Raw genomic sequence first — 18,954 nt, 5'->3', positions numbered from 1 at the left:
CAGCAAGACGCGGATGAAAGGACACACAAAGATGCAATGCGCATGCCAAGCACACCGAAGGACGAGGCAAAGTGAGGTTGTCCACCGTTGATCAACGCATAAATAGCACAGGACCCCAGGCGTAAAAGGATAAAACATATGATGATCCATCGAATGCCAATCCACCTCACAGTTCTCCGTTTTACGAGCATTCGCATGGTTTTCTTTTCAAGCGAGTCAGGCTCTTGGCTGGTCACTTTGGTGACAGTCTGTGATGGAGTTAAGAGCCCGAGGGGCATACTTTCTGTCGTCATTCAGCCACGGTGTGAGCCGGCGCAGGTTCACGGTAGGTGCAGTACCTCATCCGGATTGGTAGGTCTTCAGCAAATATTTGAATTGCAATTGAAGAAATAGGCTGGAGCACAGGGCTCACTCGCCTCGCGGTTCTTCTTGTCTGGCTAGTTGTACGGAGTTGAGCCAGCCGAGTGCAGATATCCTGGGCCAGAATATGTTGAACCGGACTTTTTGACGCAGGCACGGAGTGGAGCCAGCTGGGTCCTTTCAGAACAGCCGATATTCACTCGCATTTGCATTTGCCAGACACAACAGCGGCACAAAAATCAATACATTTTTGGAGCCCCAAGCGGTTCGGTCCGAAAGGCAGCCAAACAGTTAACACAATATGGCCATTACGAAAGCATCATGCAGTACACTTCAGTGGTTGGAATGTCCTGAGGGAAATCGTACCGGAAATGGCTGCGTCCAGTCAATAGTCGGAAGCATTGGCGTGCCAGGTGGGCTGCGTGGGAGTCCCACGACAGACTAGTGTCACCATATGTTGCCCAGGGTCTACACCGTGCGGTTCGGACTACAGACGGAACTTTTTCCGATATGTTGGCCCCCACACCGGTTCCTTTGGCCAGAAAGGTATCCAGCCCGCAAAACCCGCCGTGCTCCACCTTGCTGGCCGGCATTAGCCCACAAGCACTAAGTTAGTTGCAATCTACATTTTGTCATTTCTCCTTAATATAAGACCTATGCAGAGTGAGCATACAATGGCATGTGAGCGTCAAATGATACACAATATTGTTTTGCTAGCACCAGTGATGCTGCTTGGACGGAAGTGATCAAAATACACACAGTTATTTGTATTTAACAGGCGCCCGGATGGCCGTATGGATACGCTTGCCTCGGCGGGAGTCAATTTAACCCGCACTGAGGTCTCAGGAACTAAAAGAGCTGGAGACGCTAAAATCACAGAGTGCGTTGCCCTGCACGTTAAATCTCTTTAGTTAAAGTATGAGATTCCTAGATCCCTTTTGGGTCCGATAAAGTCAAACAAGGTCAAGGTCCAGGTTGGTTTCGAAAGTGTCCCAAGAACCTAAGCACTTGTTCTAAGCAAATGTCACATTCTCACTAAGGTCAGTAACATCGTTTGACCTTTTGAGGGTCATGGTGACCTAAACCATACAAAACCGCTCTGAGGTTTGCAGTTGAGGTTTGCAGTTTGCGGCAGTTGCAGCAGTTGCAGAGTAAGCGACAAAGATTACGCCTAGCAGTGTGCTTCTAAAAACACAATGTTCACCTGGGTCATTTAAAGTCAGTGACCTATTCCGACCTTTAGGATGTCCATGGAAGATGTCCAATGCAGTTCCTGTTATCCTTGAATTCGAAATGAGCACCAGAAACTACCACATGCGGTGAATGATATCCCTAGAGTCATACAACAGGCTGGTTTTGACCTTGGTCTAACGTTCATACCTGGCCCTAAGCCAATGTAATGTGCTCATTCAATTTTTGTGCTGCATTAGAGAGTATCTTAGAGAGGTGTTGCTTCGTCTAACACTCCTCTATTGCATCAGATTGAACGATTTCCTAGAAATTGAGTTCTGAGTCCATTAACTGACTTTGACTCATCATAGGTCAGTGACCTACAAGGTTCATCTAAATTTCTGGTACCAAGCGATCTGCTATTCAATTGTTTACAGCTATGCAAAATTTGGCGTGGCTACATCGCGCCGTTATCCATTCCGGAATAACCTTTGGGGGCCCATTTGGCCCCCACTCAAGCGCGTGCTAAAACATTTTTGTTCGCTATGTCAGCCCCGGCATAGTCCCACTTTCAATTAAAGCATATCATGCTTGAATGCGGCAAGTTTCGACAGCACCGAAAGGCATTGGAGGCATGTTGTCACCGCAGTGCGTTGCCGATAAAAGTTGTCCTATGTCATGACCATCCAACTCTTCTTGAGCCTTTCTTCAATTTTTTTTTAAAAGACCTACTGATATGTTTCAAGCACTGCAAAGGGTTATTAACTTGATAATGTTATTTCCTTCGCCACTCACATTTTAAAGTTTGATTTGTGACAATCCTCTCAAAGGCATGAAATGGTCAGAGCAGGCTGAGCACCGCAAACCAAGTGAGATAAAGTAATGCGTTATGATCCATGCACCCATTCGCTGGCTACGCCTGACTGGCAAGACTATCCCAACACAGAGCGGTTGCTCGCATTGCGGGTCTCTGCCAAGGAGCCCTATTTTCTCACCGTCGATTTCGTCGCTTTTCCGCTCGCACTCGTTCCAATCACACACCTATCATTCAGTTTTTGTTATTCTCTTTCTGCTCCCCTATTACGGGAAAGCGTGGTAAATGCAACGACGACACCGACACGCACTCGATTTTGGCCTCTGACCTTGGTTCTAACTGGGATGTAGCCGACGGGAGTGCCGCTGGCCTTGTTTTGGCTCCTTGTTCGTCTGATGACCTCCGCTCGCCCCAGACCCGTTCCATTGGCTCACACAGTTCCCCCGCTGTGTCTAGACTGCACTCGTCTCCGTCTAAGCCCCTGGTTTTGACCCTCGCTCGTCTCTGACCACTCTGGTGCCTGCTCACTCTGATGCTGACTCTCGCTCGACCATGGCCAGCAATCGCCCGACCTCCGAGCCAGTTCTCAATCTGCTCGGCTCTTTCGTTGTCGTGCAGTTTTGTGACGAGAACGTCTCCTTCAGAAAAGTCAACGTCTTATGGTCGTCCAAACAAATCCAACCCATCTGTGCCTTATGCAATCTTCAAAATGAGGCGCCACCCAGTGGGACACTCGTGATCAAAACAGCCTCTCGTGCCCAGACCAAGGCTTTCCTCTAGACCACTGAATTGCGCGGCAGGGAAGTAGACATCACCAGAGGTACCATCGTCGTACCTGAGTGCCATTTTATGACGGAGGACAGGATGCTGGCGAAAGTCAAAACTGACATATTTGTCACGGGCACGGCAGCAAGTTCTTCAAATAGAGTGCATGATGCCTCAAGTGCGGTGAGACCGCTCACGAGGCGTCCGTGTGCACATCGTTTCAGAAGTGTTGAAGGTGTGGAAGTGCTGATTACAGCACCAACTCTTCCCAGTGGCCGACATTGAGAAAAGAAAAAGAAATCTGCATCGAAAAGGGTGAGACAGGTACGTCTTACCAACAACCATAACGCACTGTCGAGACAAAAGTGTCCCCGTTGTAGTGTCTATGTATCGTTGAAGTGAAAATAATTCACATTCCCCTGTACTATCATACACTCCCGGGCTACCATGTGAAATGAAACCCTGTTTGACCTTGGATAAATAAACAGTTCCCCACCGACCGTTACCACGCGTTTTATGGTTCGCACCGAACCAGACCATACGCGAGCTGATCCAGCTCCATAAACATCACATTTGGCGATGAGGTATTTTTCGAATTCGCCGGAGAGTTTGCCATACCCCACCACACTGAATCTAATCTATACGGCAGGTTATCTGCGTATCGAGTTGAGCCAAGGTGGCGACCGCCATATCGCCGCCAGTGTTACCGCCGTTCGACCCCAGCGAACAACCCGTGGGTCCGCGATGGACCAAATGGTTATCCCACTTTGATAACTACCTGATCGCAGCAAGTATCACTGATCCTAACCGAAAGAAGGCTCTGTTGCTGCATTATGTAGAAGCTGTGCACGACATAGTTGACGCGCTACCGACGACGGCCGACGAAAACGGGAAGGATTCATATGGGAGCACGACAGACGTTTTGACGTCTCATTTCACCGCGAAGCGAAACCTCCAGTTTGAAGTGTATACATTCGGCCAATATGCGCACCAAGAGAATGGAGAAACTCTAGATCAGTTCGCAACACGTCTGCGAATGCCCGCGAAGTACTGTGAGTTCACCGATGTAGATCGCGAAATTAAGACCCGCATTATTCAAGCCTGCAAATCGACCAGGCTCAGATGTCGCACACTGCGCGAAACAATGACCCTCACCGAGCTGCTGACCATCGGAAGAGCGTTGGAAACGTGGGAGTCACAGGCCGCAAATGTCGAGCGCGGTGCCGATATGGCAATCAACCGTGTCCAAACCTACCGCCCGCCGCACCATCAAGCGCCTACCAATCGATACAAATCCAAGTCGACGCCGCAGCCGTCGACCACATGTGGGCTTTGCGGAGGAACCTACCCGCATGACGGTGCGGGTTTCTCAGAATTATACGCGCAAGCAACACAGGTAAAAGTAGCGACAAATGGTACACAAACAGAACCGATTCCCCAACTACCGCCGCTGAAAATTCATGCTCCATTCAAGACTGTCTTGGTTAGTTCAAACACATATACCCAACAAACTTGTCCCCTCGAGCCGGCCCTGGCAACGTGCTCGGACGCACAGTCCTCCGTGCCCTCCCGTTCCCAGGCCGGTCGGCGTTCCAGCTCCTCCGGCTACGAACGGTCGGCAGCCGGGTCACTCTGGCCGCCGCACGAACACGAACACGAACACTCTGGGCGAACGAACTCCCCCCCCCCCCCCCCTCCTTCCATCACAGCACCTGCCGTAACACGCTCCAGCGAAGGCGATGGGACGGTCTCGGTCTGTCCCGTTCGGCTGGCTCCCACCAACCGGTGGGGATGGACCCATCCACCCTTAAATGTCTTCTGTCTCGTTCGGCTGGCTCCCACCAACCGGTGGGGATGGGTCCATCCCCCCTTAAATGTCTTCCGTCTCGTTCGGCTGGCTCCCACCAACCGGTGGGGATTGGTCCGTCCCCCCTTAAATGTCTTCTGTCTCTTTAGGCTGGCTCCCACCAACTGGTGGGGATGGGTCTATCCCCCCTTAAATGTCATTTGTCTTACATTGGCATTGTCGCGGTCTCATTTCAAAATGGTCTGAAATAGAAGCAATTTCTGTAGTATTAGCTACCACCATTATACAATTAACTTGATTTCTTCCCACCGGCCCAAATGACCTTAAAATGTCAAATTATTCATGTTATCATAGTGACGACGCAGGCGGTGAGCGTCGCTAAGGTGGGGTAGCGATTCATACCATAAATGAAATAGCACATATGCACCTTCCACTCGCCTCACCTCTATAGGCTGTTGCATGTTGTTTGACAATTCATGACTGCATCATCGGTGTCTGTTCTGTGTACATTCCCCCAACTTAAGATAACGCGGAGCTCTCACGGCATCTTGACCACCTATTCATTCACTTTCGAAACGCTGTTCTCGTGCTCGACGATTCCAACAGTCATAGCCCAGCACGAAGTAACGGCACCCAGGCTGTCAATCGCCGAGGACATTTGAATGGAGACTGTTGATAACCAGAACTTAGTCACGTTAAGCAAAGCAAATAACATTTGCCACCACTTACCAACTGGTATGAAAACCACCATCGACCTGTCGCTGTGTTCTCCCTCAAATGGGTCTTTCTTGTTTTATAATGTTGAGGGATATATACACGACAGTGACCGTTTTCCAATATAACTGTGCACCACTTTTTATTCCGCCCGCTGATGCATTTCACCATTGCTAACCCGCTGGAATTTACCAACAGCAGACTCGGCCAACTTTCAGGGACTCATGTCAGCCAAGATCGTTGCGAATCACCAGAGCAGGGTGTTAGTCTTATAACGCGCATTATTCATGCCGCCGCGACCGCGACAATGCCATTGACTAGGCCATCGTTACGCCGCATCCCAGTGCCATGGAGGTCGACAGAGGTAAGAAATGTTATTGCACGTCCGAAATGTGCCTTTCGCTGCTTTCGTCACCAGCGTGATTATGAACGTACTCAAACCGGACAAATTATAAAGAGTGCCAAACGTGCGTCTTCGTCTTCGTCTTCGTCTTCGCAAACCTACGTTCAGTAATTCCCTGTTGCTACTCCCCTAAGCCAGCTACGAGGACTGGTTCGAACACTTCTCGGAAATGCACTTATTTTTCATTGCCCACTTTACGCATCAACACCGCGCCCGGTGGCCGGCTGGATACCCTTCGCTTGGGCGGGGAGGGAATTAGACCCCTCTGAAATCTCAAGAACTAAAAAGGCTAGAGACACCAATTTTACGGGGTGTGTTAACCAGTACGTGAAATCACTTAGGGCCGAATTTTGAAGCTCCTAGATCATGACCTTTGGGTCAAATAGTGTCAAAGAAGATCAAATTCCAGGTTAGTCTCAAAAGTGCTCCAGAGCCCAAATAAGTTTATAAGCAAACAGTCACATGCTCATTAAGGTTAGTGAACTTGTTTAATCTTTTGAAGGTCATGGTGACCAAAAATCATACAAGACTACTATGAGTTTTGCATTTGAATAAGCGACAAAGATTACGTTTGGCAGTATGTTTCTAAAAACAAAATCTTGACCTGGATTATTTCAGGTCAGTGACCTATTGTGACATCTAGGAAGTCCATGGAAGACGTATAACGCGGTTCCTGCTGTCAATAGATTCGAAATGAGCGCCAGAAGCTATTCCATACAACAAGCTCTCGAGTAATAAAACAGATTCGCTTTGACCTTGGTGTGACATTCATACCTCACCTCAGGTCAATGTAATTTTCTCATTCATTATTTATGTTGCCTAAGAAGGCATCTCAGAGATGTATGGCTTCGTCTAAGACTCCGTTGTTCCATCAGACTGAACGAGTCCCTAGAAACTGACTTCGCTGAAACCATGGCCTGACTTTGACCTGCCATAGGTCGGCGACCTTACAAGGTATATCTAAATTGGTAATACCGAACGATCTGCTGTTTGTGTACAGAGATGCAAACTGTGCGGCTACAACGCGCCGCTCGGAAACCATACTGGAAAACCCCTCAGGGGGTACCAAGCTGACCAACACCCGAGCGCGTGTTAATAACCACATAATTATTTATTAACTTTAAATAAATTAACTTGAACCCTCATGGGGTTCAAGTTGACCCGCACCCGATTGCGTGTTAATAACCAGATCATTACGGGCAGCACGTCTTATACCCAATGCTCTTGCCGAAAGCCTTGCTCAGTGTAGCTCCCCCAGAAATACCAAGCAGGCTTCGTGGATCTTGCGCAAGTTCCTTTTTATTTACACGCTAATTGATTTGCTTCCGATTATACAGAAAACTGTGATATACCATTTTCTTTCCTAGAACTCCAAAATGCAAGAGGGTACGCCGGGAACACCTCGGTAGGCAATGATCAATGACTTTTCCTCTCTGCAATCTGTTTGAAAGCATGTTTCATATTATTTTGACGGGTTTTAATGGTTTGTGGCCTTCCCGCGTCTATCCTGAGGCGTGGAGAGACACCATCATGACTGTGTTTCCAAAACCAGGGAAATACATCAAAAGCCCATCAAATAATTGCCCCAATGCACTCGCAAGCTCTCTAGAAAAAAACCTTTTTTAAGCAAATGGTGGCGAAGTAGATTTCCTGGGTCATAGGACGAGACTGCCTGCTTACAAAAAATCACTGCGGTTTTAGGCACGATCGCAGCACAATAGACCACATCACACGCCTTAAACTGGCAATAGACGTTCCTTTCAACATCGTCATTGCACGACTGCTGTCTTCCTGACATTAGCTGATTGTCTACGACGTGCTTTAAATGTGCACTTGTTCTCAAGCTCTAACACTTAGGGAGTAAAGGCCATTCAGCACATTATCTCCTTTTTTTATATTTATCATCAGACCATTTCGTACGCAGTGCAGCTCCGCCGTTTCTGGTACTCACCATCTGGAGAACGGCCTCCCATAGGGGAGCTGCATCTCACCGATGCTGTTCAATTTCATGTCGAACGAATTATTTGGCTCATTACCACCGGGTAGTTCCTCCCATATTTTGCGGACGAAAGCGCAATCTGGTGTCCGGACGCTGAGTATGACCATTCGCTGCCACGGCTCCCATCCGACCGGAACAACGTGTAGCGGTGGTCAGAGCGGCACGGGCTCCATTTCGCCACTCCAAAATCTGCACTTATGGTTTTGAGCAAAAATATGGGTGGTACTTATAATTTTCGGCTCCAGTTAGATAGACACAACAATCCTTTCGCTTCGTATTTTCAATTTCTTCGTGCCTAACTCCACCCAAGATTATCAATGCGACAGCACGTGAAATATGTTCGCTCCAATTACCTTAGACGACTATATTTTTTTAGATGCATTTCCGGGGCACGGTACGGTGCCGACTGCGAAAAAGTTATTACTTCTATATAAATCCTTGGTTCTTCCAATAGTTTAATGTCGCTCCGTGGCATACGCAGGAGGGAGCCGACACACTCCTCAACCTCTACACAGTATGCAAACTATGTTCTTGCGAATGACTCGAGGAGTTCTGCGCACTAAGCCATTTTCAGCGCTTGGAATGTACGCGTACGCTATGCCTCTTGCTCTTCGACGAATGGAACACACATCACGATACGTAACAATATGGCGACAAAATTCCAATCACCCAGGTTTAAATCTATGCATATCTTGGCTCGCATTGACCACGACTGGAGAGGGCCTAAGAACGCCGGTCGGAACAGACGCTAAGGTCTCGGACCACTGTCTACTGCACCACTCTTCATTTTGTATTACCCCACTCTTCCGTGCCACCTGGTGTAATAGCATCACCATGACAGTTCATCACATGAAATGTTTCGTGTCTTTTAGACGATCCCAAACATTTTTTTTTACAATTTCCTGTTGCCAATAATCGAAATAGCAGTTTTGTTTACACCGATGGCTCCAATGCCAATTACCACACCGAATGTGCAGTAATTTGCACTGAACATTGCCATAAAAGTCGTCGGTTACCGGATGGCACCTCAGTATATGTGGCTGAATTATTTGCCCTTCTTCTTGCATTACAGCACTCTCAATAACGCACACCTATAAAACGAGGGCAGTAGTGTTTGTTCGGATTCGAAGAAAGTTATGCAACCTCTCATCGATTCAGACTTCACTCACCACCTCTTCGTTAGCATCTTCAGTCTCTATCATATGTTAAACACAAAGGGCATAAACATTAAATTTCTGTGGGACCGGGACATAGCGGCATTACGGGTAAACAGCGGGCTGACCGACCAGCCAAAGAAAGCTTTGACAGCCCGGTTGATTATGCATCTGCGAAACCTTTTATTTGCACTCTGAAAAAAACATTTTTTGGCAACGACGATGGACCGATATTACCATAAGGCAACTTATTGGTTTGCTTCAAGCAGTGTAAAAGTCAGCAAACGTGCGTGTTTTTTTTCTTCAGCTACATAATTACACCGATTTAAAATGATATTTTCCCGACGTGCAATTGCCCAAACGGGCCGAAACGCCTCACACAAATAACATTCAAAATCAAGCGTCGCGAAATACAACATACCGTGCGACCTGACAACGGAGTGTTTCTCACTCTCCGTGATCCGGTCCACTCTGGGCCCGTTTCACTTTCTGTCAGTCCGGATCGGCACCACCTTGTTGCCGGTACCGATGTTTCACACCCAACCAGCACAACCACTGCTAGTCCCGGCCACTCAGCTGCAACCAGCCGGTTTAGCACGGGCCCTGGGGTGCAGGTAATCATGCTTGTGTTGCACTGCACGAGGCTCAGATCATCGATTGAGAAAAACAACAGGGCAACTACTGCCGCCTTTCGCGATCGCAGAGAAGATCCCTTCCTGGGTGACTGTGTGACTTCATCGGCATACCATCGCATTATATATCAGATTTAGCGCCAAATGGTCTGAAACTAACCATGACGGTTACCGTGACAGGCAGCACTATATGCTCCGCTTCTTAACGCTCCTTCCTTGACGCAAGACCCCGCATTACTGCGTCCTGGGGAGCGGTGCTGTGACGTCATCATTGGACTAAGCCATACGGCACCAACGCTATGGCGGCGTGAAAACGCTGTTTTTTTGTGCGCTTGCTTAAACACATATTGACCGATTTTTCGACCTAGCACATGCAGGAAATATTTTCAGCTGGGAACTGGTGTGGGTTTGCACCAGAGCTGCAAAGTCATTGCTGGCATGCGTTTCCGGCCTACCCCAACAGAGATAAAAAACTCGTTCACCGGTGATTTATCCGAAAGAGGTCTAGCCGAAGGTGCTTACGAACAGGCTGTGTAAAGGAGTACAGCGTACAACAACAGGATGGGAATGAGACATGACAGGCCAGACGAACTCGTGGCACCCTGGGACACGCAGTGATAAGTTGGAATCACATTCTGTAGACTTAGGGGAAGCGTTTTCAGGCAGGATGCAGTCCGCACTCATGACCGTTACGCTGCGAAGCAGACAGCTCGTGCCACAGACAGTGAGAGCTTTCAGGCGAGCAACAGCGTGCGGCGGGGCGGTAGCGGGAAGGGTGCCGACCAACTCACTGCTCAGATGATGGCTGCACACCGGCAAACCCGGACTGCTAGGGCATGATCAGCTCCAGTAATAACTGCCTGTACGGCGAACACGCCTCCAGCCGCATTCCAGATCCCAATGTGCACGCAAGCGGCGTGAGATGTTCATCTTTACCGTACTTGGCACTCCCCGGTCTACGTGGACGACACTCGTCCACAAGATCCGCGAAAACAGAACAGCCAGCTTGTCCGTTATTACAGTGGTACTTATTTTCTAGCACGCGAGTCCACATAAACCGGCAGAGAAATATGCGGGACTACCGGTGCAGGCTGATAGGAAATGACCGTATTAAGAGCCACCATGCTGAAAAAGACCCCATGCAACGAATGCGACGGGTTGAGCAATGCAGCTTGTCACGCACACAGATCAACGCCAGGCGCGTGCCTGCTTCAAGATGACCCAGCGAGGGCATTGACAGAAGGGCCAGCCTGGCGCAGACCTATCATTTGCTCAGCCTCGCACGAAACATCGTCGTATTCTACGTGTAAAGGCCTCCAGGCAGCCGGCGGCACTGCACTCTGCCGCAGCATAGTCGGAAATAAAATGCTACTGACAGCCATTGTTGAGTTTATTGTCGATGTTACAGCGAGTAAACGTCTCCGGCCAAATATCGATCGACCGGGCTGTGCACAAAGTTCACTGAAGAGCATGGTTCCGCACACGGCAGAGATGCCGAGTGAAGTGACAGGTTAAAGCGTTAGCAAAGCGTAGCGGCTCAACAGCTGATAACGCGATATCCAGCAGCGTGATTGCAGTAACTTCACTCGGGTCGCCCTTATCTATATTCTTTGCGGTATGATTATCAAAGAACAAACCAGACAATACATTTACAAACAGAAAATCGTGGCGACCGGCCGGCGTTGTAATAAGTCCAGGCTCGTGTTCACTCAAAGACGCGTGGTGCTCGGGTGGTAACCAACAGCGTCCATAACCGTTCTTAGCACCAAACCGTGATCACACTGACAAGGACGTGCGAGACGCAGCTACGTATCACTACGAACCTTGGATGCCATTAATGTTATATCAGTGAACTGACCCATCTGAAAAATTCCGGAAGACTGTTGTCTGCATCCTTCCCAATAATCACAAGCGCTCTCAGCCCGTGTCGTTGGCAGACAGCACGCGCTACTAAGCTGGACAGGGCGCTGCGGCCCAGGCAGCGTTATCTCCTTGCTGGTCGTTCTCGGACGCAGGCGGTGGAATCGGCTATTGGCTACAGCAGCACTGTGTCGCAGTTGACGGTCCAGGGCGTACGACTGAAAGGGCCCAAAAGCAGTTCAGCTGCGTCATACAGTATCGGACGGCCACGCACACTTGCGATCAGCCAACTTCAACAGCCGACCACAGAAAAAGCAGAGCCATGCTACTATTCTCGTAAATACGTCTCGCTGTGTATTTAATCGGACCATACTCGTCAAGAGAAAACATAATCAGGTGACATGTGGCTGCATGAAAGGTTTAATTTACCGGCCCGATAACAAACTGCTTAGTTATATCGTGTTTTCCATAGGTAGCAGCCTGATGCAGATTGATGCCGTTTGCGCAAGGATTTGTTTCTCACCGCGCTCCGGGCGAACTCTGTCTGGTAATAATCATACACGCTGGCCACCGCCCGTTTGGCATCTTCCACCTCCTGCTCCCGCTGTACGATGATGCCGAAACAGCGCTCCTTTCCATCCAGCGAGTCGAAGTAGAAGACCACCTTGTTGTTGTTGACCTCCCAGCGCTTCAGACCTGAATGGAGTATGTTTCCGGTTGTCAGAAAACATGATAAGCCTCCGAAACGGCAGCTAACTCATACAGCTTATCTAAAGAGCCTGGCAACTCAGATCTAAACTTCATGCCATGTCTAATTGCTAGATAAAGAATGTGTTCCTAGTGCTGGCAGAGCCAACTCAGATCTGACGACCTGCTCGTTAAAAACAGACAACTCAGATCGTACGACCTGCTAATGGAAACTGACAACTCAGATCAGACGATCTGCTAGTGGAAGTAGACAACTCAGATCTGACGACCTGCTCTTTAAAAAACAGACAACTCAGATCTGACGACCTGCTCGTTAAAAACAGACAACTCAGATCTGAAGACCTGCTAGTGGAAACAGGCAACTCAGATCAGACGACCTGCTAGTGGAAACAGACGACTCAGATCAGACGACCTACTTGTTCAAAACAGACCACTCTTATTCGACGAACTGCTGGTGAAAACAGAAAGCCCAGATCTGACGACCTGTCAGTGAAAACAGATAACTGTGACAACAGGAAGGCATATGTCTATTACGTGCCATCAACTCCCACTTACCCAACTCGACGTTCTGCTTGAGGTCATTCAGACTTCCCTTGTTGGGAATGAACCCGCTGACCATGTCCAGCTCAACCACAGCCATATTGGTTTCGCTATCCTCCTTCAGGTAGCTGACGCAGATGTCTTAAAAAGCACAACATTGCCATGTTATCATAACAACCAGGCAGGCATGCGGTCATCTGTAAAACCCGTTGAACGAGAGATGCTTTCGAACACTTTTTTAACTGCACTAGGCACTGCAGTGTCTTCTGATGCTTGCACAGAACAGGAACACTGCAAGCTGGTCAAGATCCTCCTCCCATGACATTCCCTCGCATCGCACTACAGATTTAAGATCAAACCGAGCAGAGGCTAACGAGTGGTCTGAAGACCAGGTGAGACAGGAGACAGCTAGAGAAGTCAATAGGCGCGTCACTCGTCTCACCTATGGTATGCTTCAGACATTCCCGCTGGTTCATTTTGGGCTTGGCAGCCACGTTGATCGTCAGTGCGTCGTTTGGACCGGCTGTGTACACGTTGTATTTCAACGAGGCCTGGCGAAACAACCAGGTTACTTGTCATGCGCGTGGTGCACGTACATCGTCATGCATTGCTGGAGCTAATTTGTATGGTGCAGCAGACAAGGGCATGTCTCGGGGTTCGCATTCCCTGCATGTTATCATTGAACTGAATGTCCTTTACTCAGGCTCTCAATGAATCACATCAGCCGTCGAACAGCTGACGCGATAACGCTCTATACTAAGAACACGGTGTTCAGCTCTCACACAGTTTACTGAGATACATTCTCAGCAGTCTGGCACCTAGATGATGATTATGATGATTGGGGTTTTAGGGCGCGTCGACTTCTAGGGTCATTTTGCGCCCATAATAGCTAAGTGTTTACCGTGGTGTATAAATGGCTGTGAATCCTACGCTTCTCAAAAATGAAAACAGCTGTCCGGTGCCAAGCATGCGAGAATCGTCACCAGTAAGGTCTGAAAAGGTAAGACCTAACACATCTCCTCCGGAAGTAAAGTGCCCGCTCTTCTCTGAACTGTGGGCAAGAGGGAATAACGTGGCGAACCGTAAGTGGCGCATCACAGCGAGGACATTTAGGGCGTTCTTCACCGCACAAAAGGTAGCTATGTGTTGCGTGCGTGTGGCCAATTCGTAATCTGCTGAGGGTTACTTCTTCGCGTTTCAACTTACGTGAGCTTGAAGACCATGCACCCAGTTGTGGCTTGATCATCTTTAACTTATTGTTTACAATGGCGTCCCAGCGGCGTTGCCATTTCCCCTTTACAAAGGTCGCGATTGCAGGGTAAAAGTCCCTTGCCGGCAAGGGTAAAGAACGGGTGCAAGGTGCACGCGCTGCCCGTTTTGCGGCCGCGTCAGCACGTTCGTTACCTGCGATACCCACATGACTCGGTATCCAACATAAGACGACAGTTTTACCAGCAAGATCCAGCGCTGTCAGGCGAACTAAAATATCCTCTATAATGGAACATCGTGGGTTATAGGTTTTCAGAGCCAACAGGCCGCTCAAAGAATCGGATAAGATCACGTGTGAGTTCTTCGATGAAGCATAGGGCTTTCTGATTGCAACGAGCTCGGACGTGTAAACTGAGGCGTGTTTCGGTAAAGAAAAGGACCGGGTGGCTTGGTCATTCACAAATGCGGCACCAACGCCTACCTCCGTCTTGGACCCATCAGTATATGTGGCTTCAAAACCTATGTACAACCCGATGTGCTCCAGAGCCTTCGATCTCAGGTCGCATGGGATCGCTCCCTGTTTGCTTGTGCATGAAGGGGACACACCCATTTTTGGTGAGATTAGCTCCCATGGAGGCACTAATACGGGACGCAACCTTAGCACACCACGCAAACTTATGTCGTTTTCCCGGAACAGCTTCTTCATATGGACACCAAATGGAATAGCGGACAGCCTTCTGCTACTTTGGAACTTGCTTTCCCCATCACGTGAAAAGATTGCTCGGTGAGTCGGATGGTTGGGAAATTGAGCAGGCTTGCAAAAGTACCGCATGCCAAGCATTTCCCTTCTCAGTGCCAACGCCGGTTCATTAACTTCCACGGTAAGGCTAGCAACTGGCGACGTCCTGAATGCCCCCGTCACAATGCGTAATTCGGTGTGGTGCACGGTGTCTAATAAACGTTTGCAGGAACTCGGCGCGCTGCCATAAATGAAACAGCCATACTCAAGTTTCGAACGTGTAAGTGAGCGGTATAGCAGTAACAGTGTTCTTCTGTCCGCTCCATAAGATGTTCGACATACATACTTCAATATGTTCAATGCTTTAAAACAGTTGTCACGTAGGGTTTTCAAATGTGACCCATACGATAAACGGTTATCAAACTGCAGACCCAAGAAGCGGGTACTGGATTCGTTCGGGATGGTCCGGCCGTATAGCCTTAAAGCCATAGCGGGGCATTGACGACGTCGTCTGCAAAAGTGCATAGTGACTGTTCTCGAGGTCGAGAAACGTAGTCCGTTTATAACGCTCCATCTTTCCAGGCTGATCACAGCCAACTGCAAGCGACGTTCCAAAGAGACAAAGTTTGACGAGGCATACCAGATGGTGACGTCATCCACGAAGAGAGAGCGGCTGACCGACTTTGGAAGGGAGTCACCAATATCGTTAATCATAACCGCGAACAAAGCGACGCTCAAAACGCTCCCCTGGGGCACGCCATTATCTTGTTGGTACCTATCCGAGAAGTGTGAGCCAACACGAACTCTGAAAGAACGATCGGTCATAAAGTTCGCTAAGAACGTGCCCATGGCTCCTCGAATGCCATAATGAAAGAGCTTTTTCAGGGTGCCGTAACGCCACGTCGTATCACAGGCTTTTTCAACATAAAAACACAGCGCCAACATGTCGTTTTTCCCTAAAACTGGTGCGGATGTTTGTGTCGAGAGCTATAAGATGGTCAATGGTACTGCGATTTTTCCTGAATCCACATTGAGCAGCCGTAAAAACGCTGCACCGCTCCAAAAACCACGACAAATGCACATTTGCCATACGTTCCATCAACTTACAAATGCATAATATCAGTGAGATAGGGCGATAGTCTGCAGGGTCAGCCCCACTCTTACCAGGCTTGAGCATAGGGACAATATGTGACTCACGCCACGACTCCGGAAAACCTCCATTCTTCCAGAGTTTGTTGTACGTCGCTAAGAGGGCCTCAACTACTGAAGTGGGACGTTGCTTAAGCATGGCGTTGTGAACTAGATCCGGACCTCCTGCCACATTGCGCAGCGATCCGATCGCGGAAATTACTTCGGCCATTGTAAAAGGTCGCTTATACGACATCTGCTCCGTCGTGTTGAAGTTGACAGGGGATGCCTCGCAGCGGATCCGGTGACGCATAAACTGCGGGACGGCATTGCCGTTACCATCACCGTTCGGAGAATGCGCGGGCGATTTCATTTGTTGCGTCAGCTGGGTGTATAATGTCACGTCCACTGATACGGAGCACAGGGTGTGGTACAGACGAGTGCTGTCCCGCAATGCGCTTGATCCGTGACCATATATTGGATACAGGTGTTTGGCAGTTTAGTTGGCCGACGTACGATCGCCACGATGCCCGCTTAGCCTCTAGAATGGTACGTCTAGCAGCCGCTCGTGCTCGTCGAAATGCAATGAGGTTCTCAGTAGTGCTCCGACGGCCAAACTTTCTAAGGGCCCTCCCACGTGCACAGATTGCGTCCCGGCACTGCTGCGTCCACCATGGGACAGGAGGACGACGAGGGCAGCGCGACGTTCGCGGTAAGCACCCTTCTGCAGACCGCAAAATCAGCGATGTCAAATCCTCTACCGACGAGGGTTCACTCGCTGGCTGCATTGTAAGGGAATGCTCCATCCTCGCTTGAAACTCATTGCAGTCGGTTTTTCTAAAATTCCAGCGCTGTGGCCGAGAACCAAGAAAAACGTCAGCCCGGTACTTGATCCAGATGGGGAAGTGGTCACTTCCCATTGGATCGCCTGACACCGACCAGTCAAAATGGTTGATCAGTTGTGGGCTCAAAAGACTTAAGTTGATTGCCGATGTCTGTCCCGATGGGAGTGTAAAATGGGTACGCGCGCCCGTGTTTAAGAGGCACAGCGATTCTTCATGTATGAGGGCTGCGCAGCGTTTCCCGCGAGTGTTTGTCTTGACACATCCCCACGCTGAGTCGTGAGCGTTAAAATCACCTAAAATGAGGACAGGCGGCGGAAGCTGAGCCAGCAGGTGTCTCAGATGAGCAGACGGAAACCCGGTCCCCGGAGGCAAGTAGATTGAGCATATGGTGATCGTATGGTATTTTAACAACACTGACTGCGATAGCTTGAAGCTCAGTATTCAAAGCCAGCCTTTGTGCACACACGCTGTGGTGCACGGCTAGGAGAACGCCACCATGAGCAACAGGGTCAGGTGGTAAGTCTCGCCGCCAAACAGCATAACCCGAAAGACTAAAAACGCTGTCTGGTGCCAGTTTTGTCTCCTGGAGACATATCACCGCCGGACGCCGCTCGTTAATGCATAGTTGGAGATCCTGGTAGCTTGTTCGGACGCCCCTACAGTTCCACTGTAAAACATTCGTCATGGAGCTAAGACGTCAGGGCGGTCGTTAGCTTCCTATCACTCCATGGCATCGACGCCTACCGGAGGGCGGGGGGCATGCGTTTGAGTTGTGAGTGTAAAACAGGCCTACTTTTAAAAATACTCGGCTGCGCCGGCCACAGCAGACCCAGACGGTCCAGCTACGGGGTGCAGGGGCCCACCAAGGTCTGATCCCACCGACGCCGGCCGGGTCCTGGGCCGAATACGTGGGCTGCCGTCTGTGGGCGAGATTGGCCAGGGGGGGGGGGGGGCGCGCTTTTCAGGGCGCCCCACTCTAGACGGGGACGGCGCCGGCGAAGCCGTGACCCTAGATGGCGGCGCAGGAGGAGGGCCCATCGGTGGCTTCCGAACCTCGGATCCACCAGGGGCCTCTGCGCGTCGTCTGGGCGGTGGACCGGCTTCCCCGCGGGAGCACATCCCTGATCCGCCCCCGGCAGCCGGTTACTCGCCTTCGTCCTCTCTTGCTCAACTAGACGCGCTCGCTTGGCTTCGCGGGCGCGCCTGTCAGCTTCTTGACGCTCCATCGTCTTTGCCACGCGTTCACATGCACTGGTGAGGGGTGTCTGTGATGAGGAGACCGGTGGTTTCTCAGACGAAAGAATACCGGACGGCGCGCGAGGGCTGCGGCCACGCCGAACCGTCGTCCACCCGTCATATGTTGGCGATCCAACTGGTGCCGAGGAGGCCGGCAGCACGGCGGCCACCGACTGCTCGGTTGGTGCGGAGGGAGCTTGGGGTGCTGGCTGTGAGTCCGGGGCGCGTGCTGAGGGTACAACTGATAGGCCAAACGATCTCAAAAGTTCCAGAAATTGAACAGCCGTCATGTCCTTGATCACGTTGGTGTGCGGCAACGAAGCTTTCACTTTCGATGCGTACGATGTTTTTGGGTGGGTCTCGTTATAAAGTTCTCGAGCCTCACGGAATGATACGTTTTTAGAAGTTTTGATTGATATGATTTCCTTCTCCTTAGCGTAGGCTGAACATGCACGGTCGTAGGACATGTGCGGAACCTGGTCCTTGCCGCAGTTGACGCAGTGGGGTTTGTCAGAAGTACATTCTTCGCTTATGTGCTCGAGGGGCGCACATTTGCCACACGCAGCGCGGATCCCCGGCAGTTGGGTTTCGTGTGACCAAATCGCTGGCACTGATAGCACCGCATGGGGTTAGGCAAAAACGGACGAACTTTTACGCAGACGTATCCCACACGTATCTCGGATGGTATGTCGGGGCGACTGAACGTGAGTGTAAAGTTGTTCGTGGGCACTAACTCTCCTCCCCTTCTGACATTAATCCGCCGAGCGGTGGTCACTCCAAACTCCGAGAGCTCCTCCACAATTTCTTCCTCGTCAACGTCACGCATGTCAAAACAGTTCGCCACGCCCCGGGACGAATTTTCGTGTTATGT

At 50.0% G+C, this 18,954-nt stretch overlaps 1 protein-coding gene across 1 annotated transcript in view; it reads right to left on the bottom strand.

The window, feature by feature from the left end:
* Window positions 1-4,227: 4,227 nt before the first annotated feature.
* LOC119103240 (alpha-1-macroglobulin-like) overlaps window positions 4,228-18,954 on the bottom strand; it is a 17,551-nt gene continuing 2,824 nt past the window's right edge. The window contains exons 4-8 of the mRNA XM_037226681.1: window positions 13,369-13,477; window positions 12,942-13,067; window positions 12,202-12,374; window positions 4,663-4,714; window positions 4,228-4,241 (exon numbers count right to left, since the gene is read on the bottom strand). Coding sequence (XP_037082576.1) covers window positions 4,228-4,241; window positions 4,663-4,714; window positions 12,202-12,374; window positions 12,942-13,067; window positions 13,369-13,477 — 474 coding nt within the window. The remainder of the gene's footprint in view (window positions 4,242-4,662; window positions 4,715-12,201; window positions 12,375-12,941; window positions 13,068-13,368; window positions 13,478-18,954) is intronic.

The sequence above is a fragment of the Pollicipes pollicipes genome, unplaced genomic scaffold (assembly GCF_011947565.3).
Source record: "Pollicipes pollicipes isolate AB1234 unplaced genomic scaffold, Ppol_2.1 Scaffold_5724;HRSCAF=6776_pilon_pilon_pilon, whole genome shotgun sequence".
NCBI lineage: Eukaryota > Metazoa > Arthropoda > Thecostraca > Pollicipedomorpha > Pollicipedidae > Pollicipes > Pollicipes pollicipes.
The sequence above is the reverse complement of the archived record's forward strand: the minus strand, read 5'-3'. Positions and strand labels throughout refer to the sequence as shown.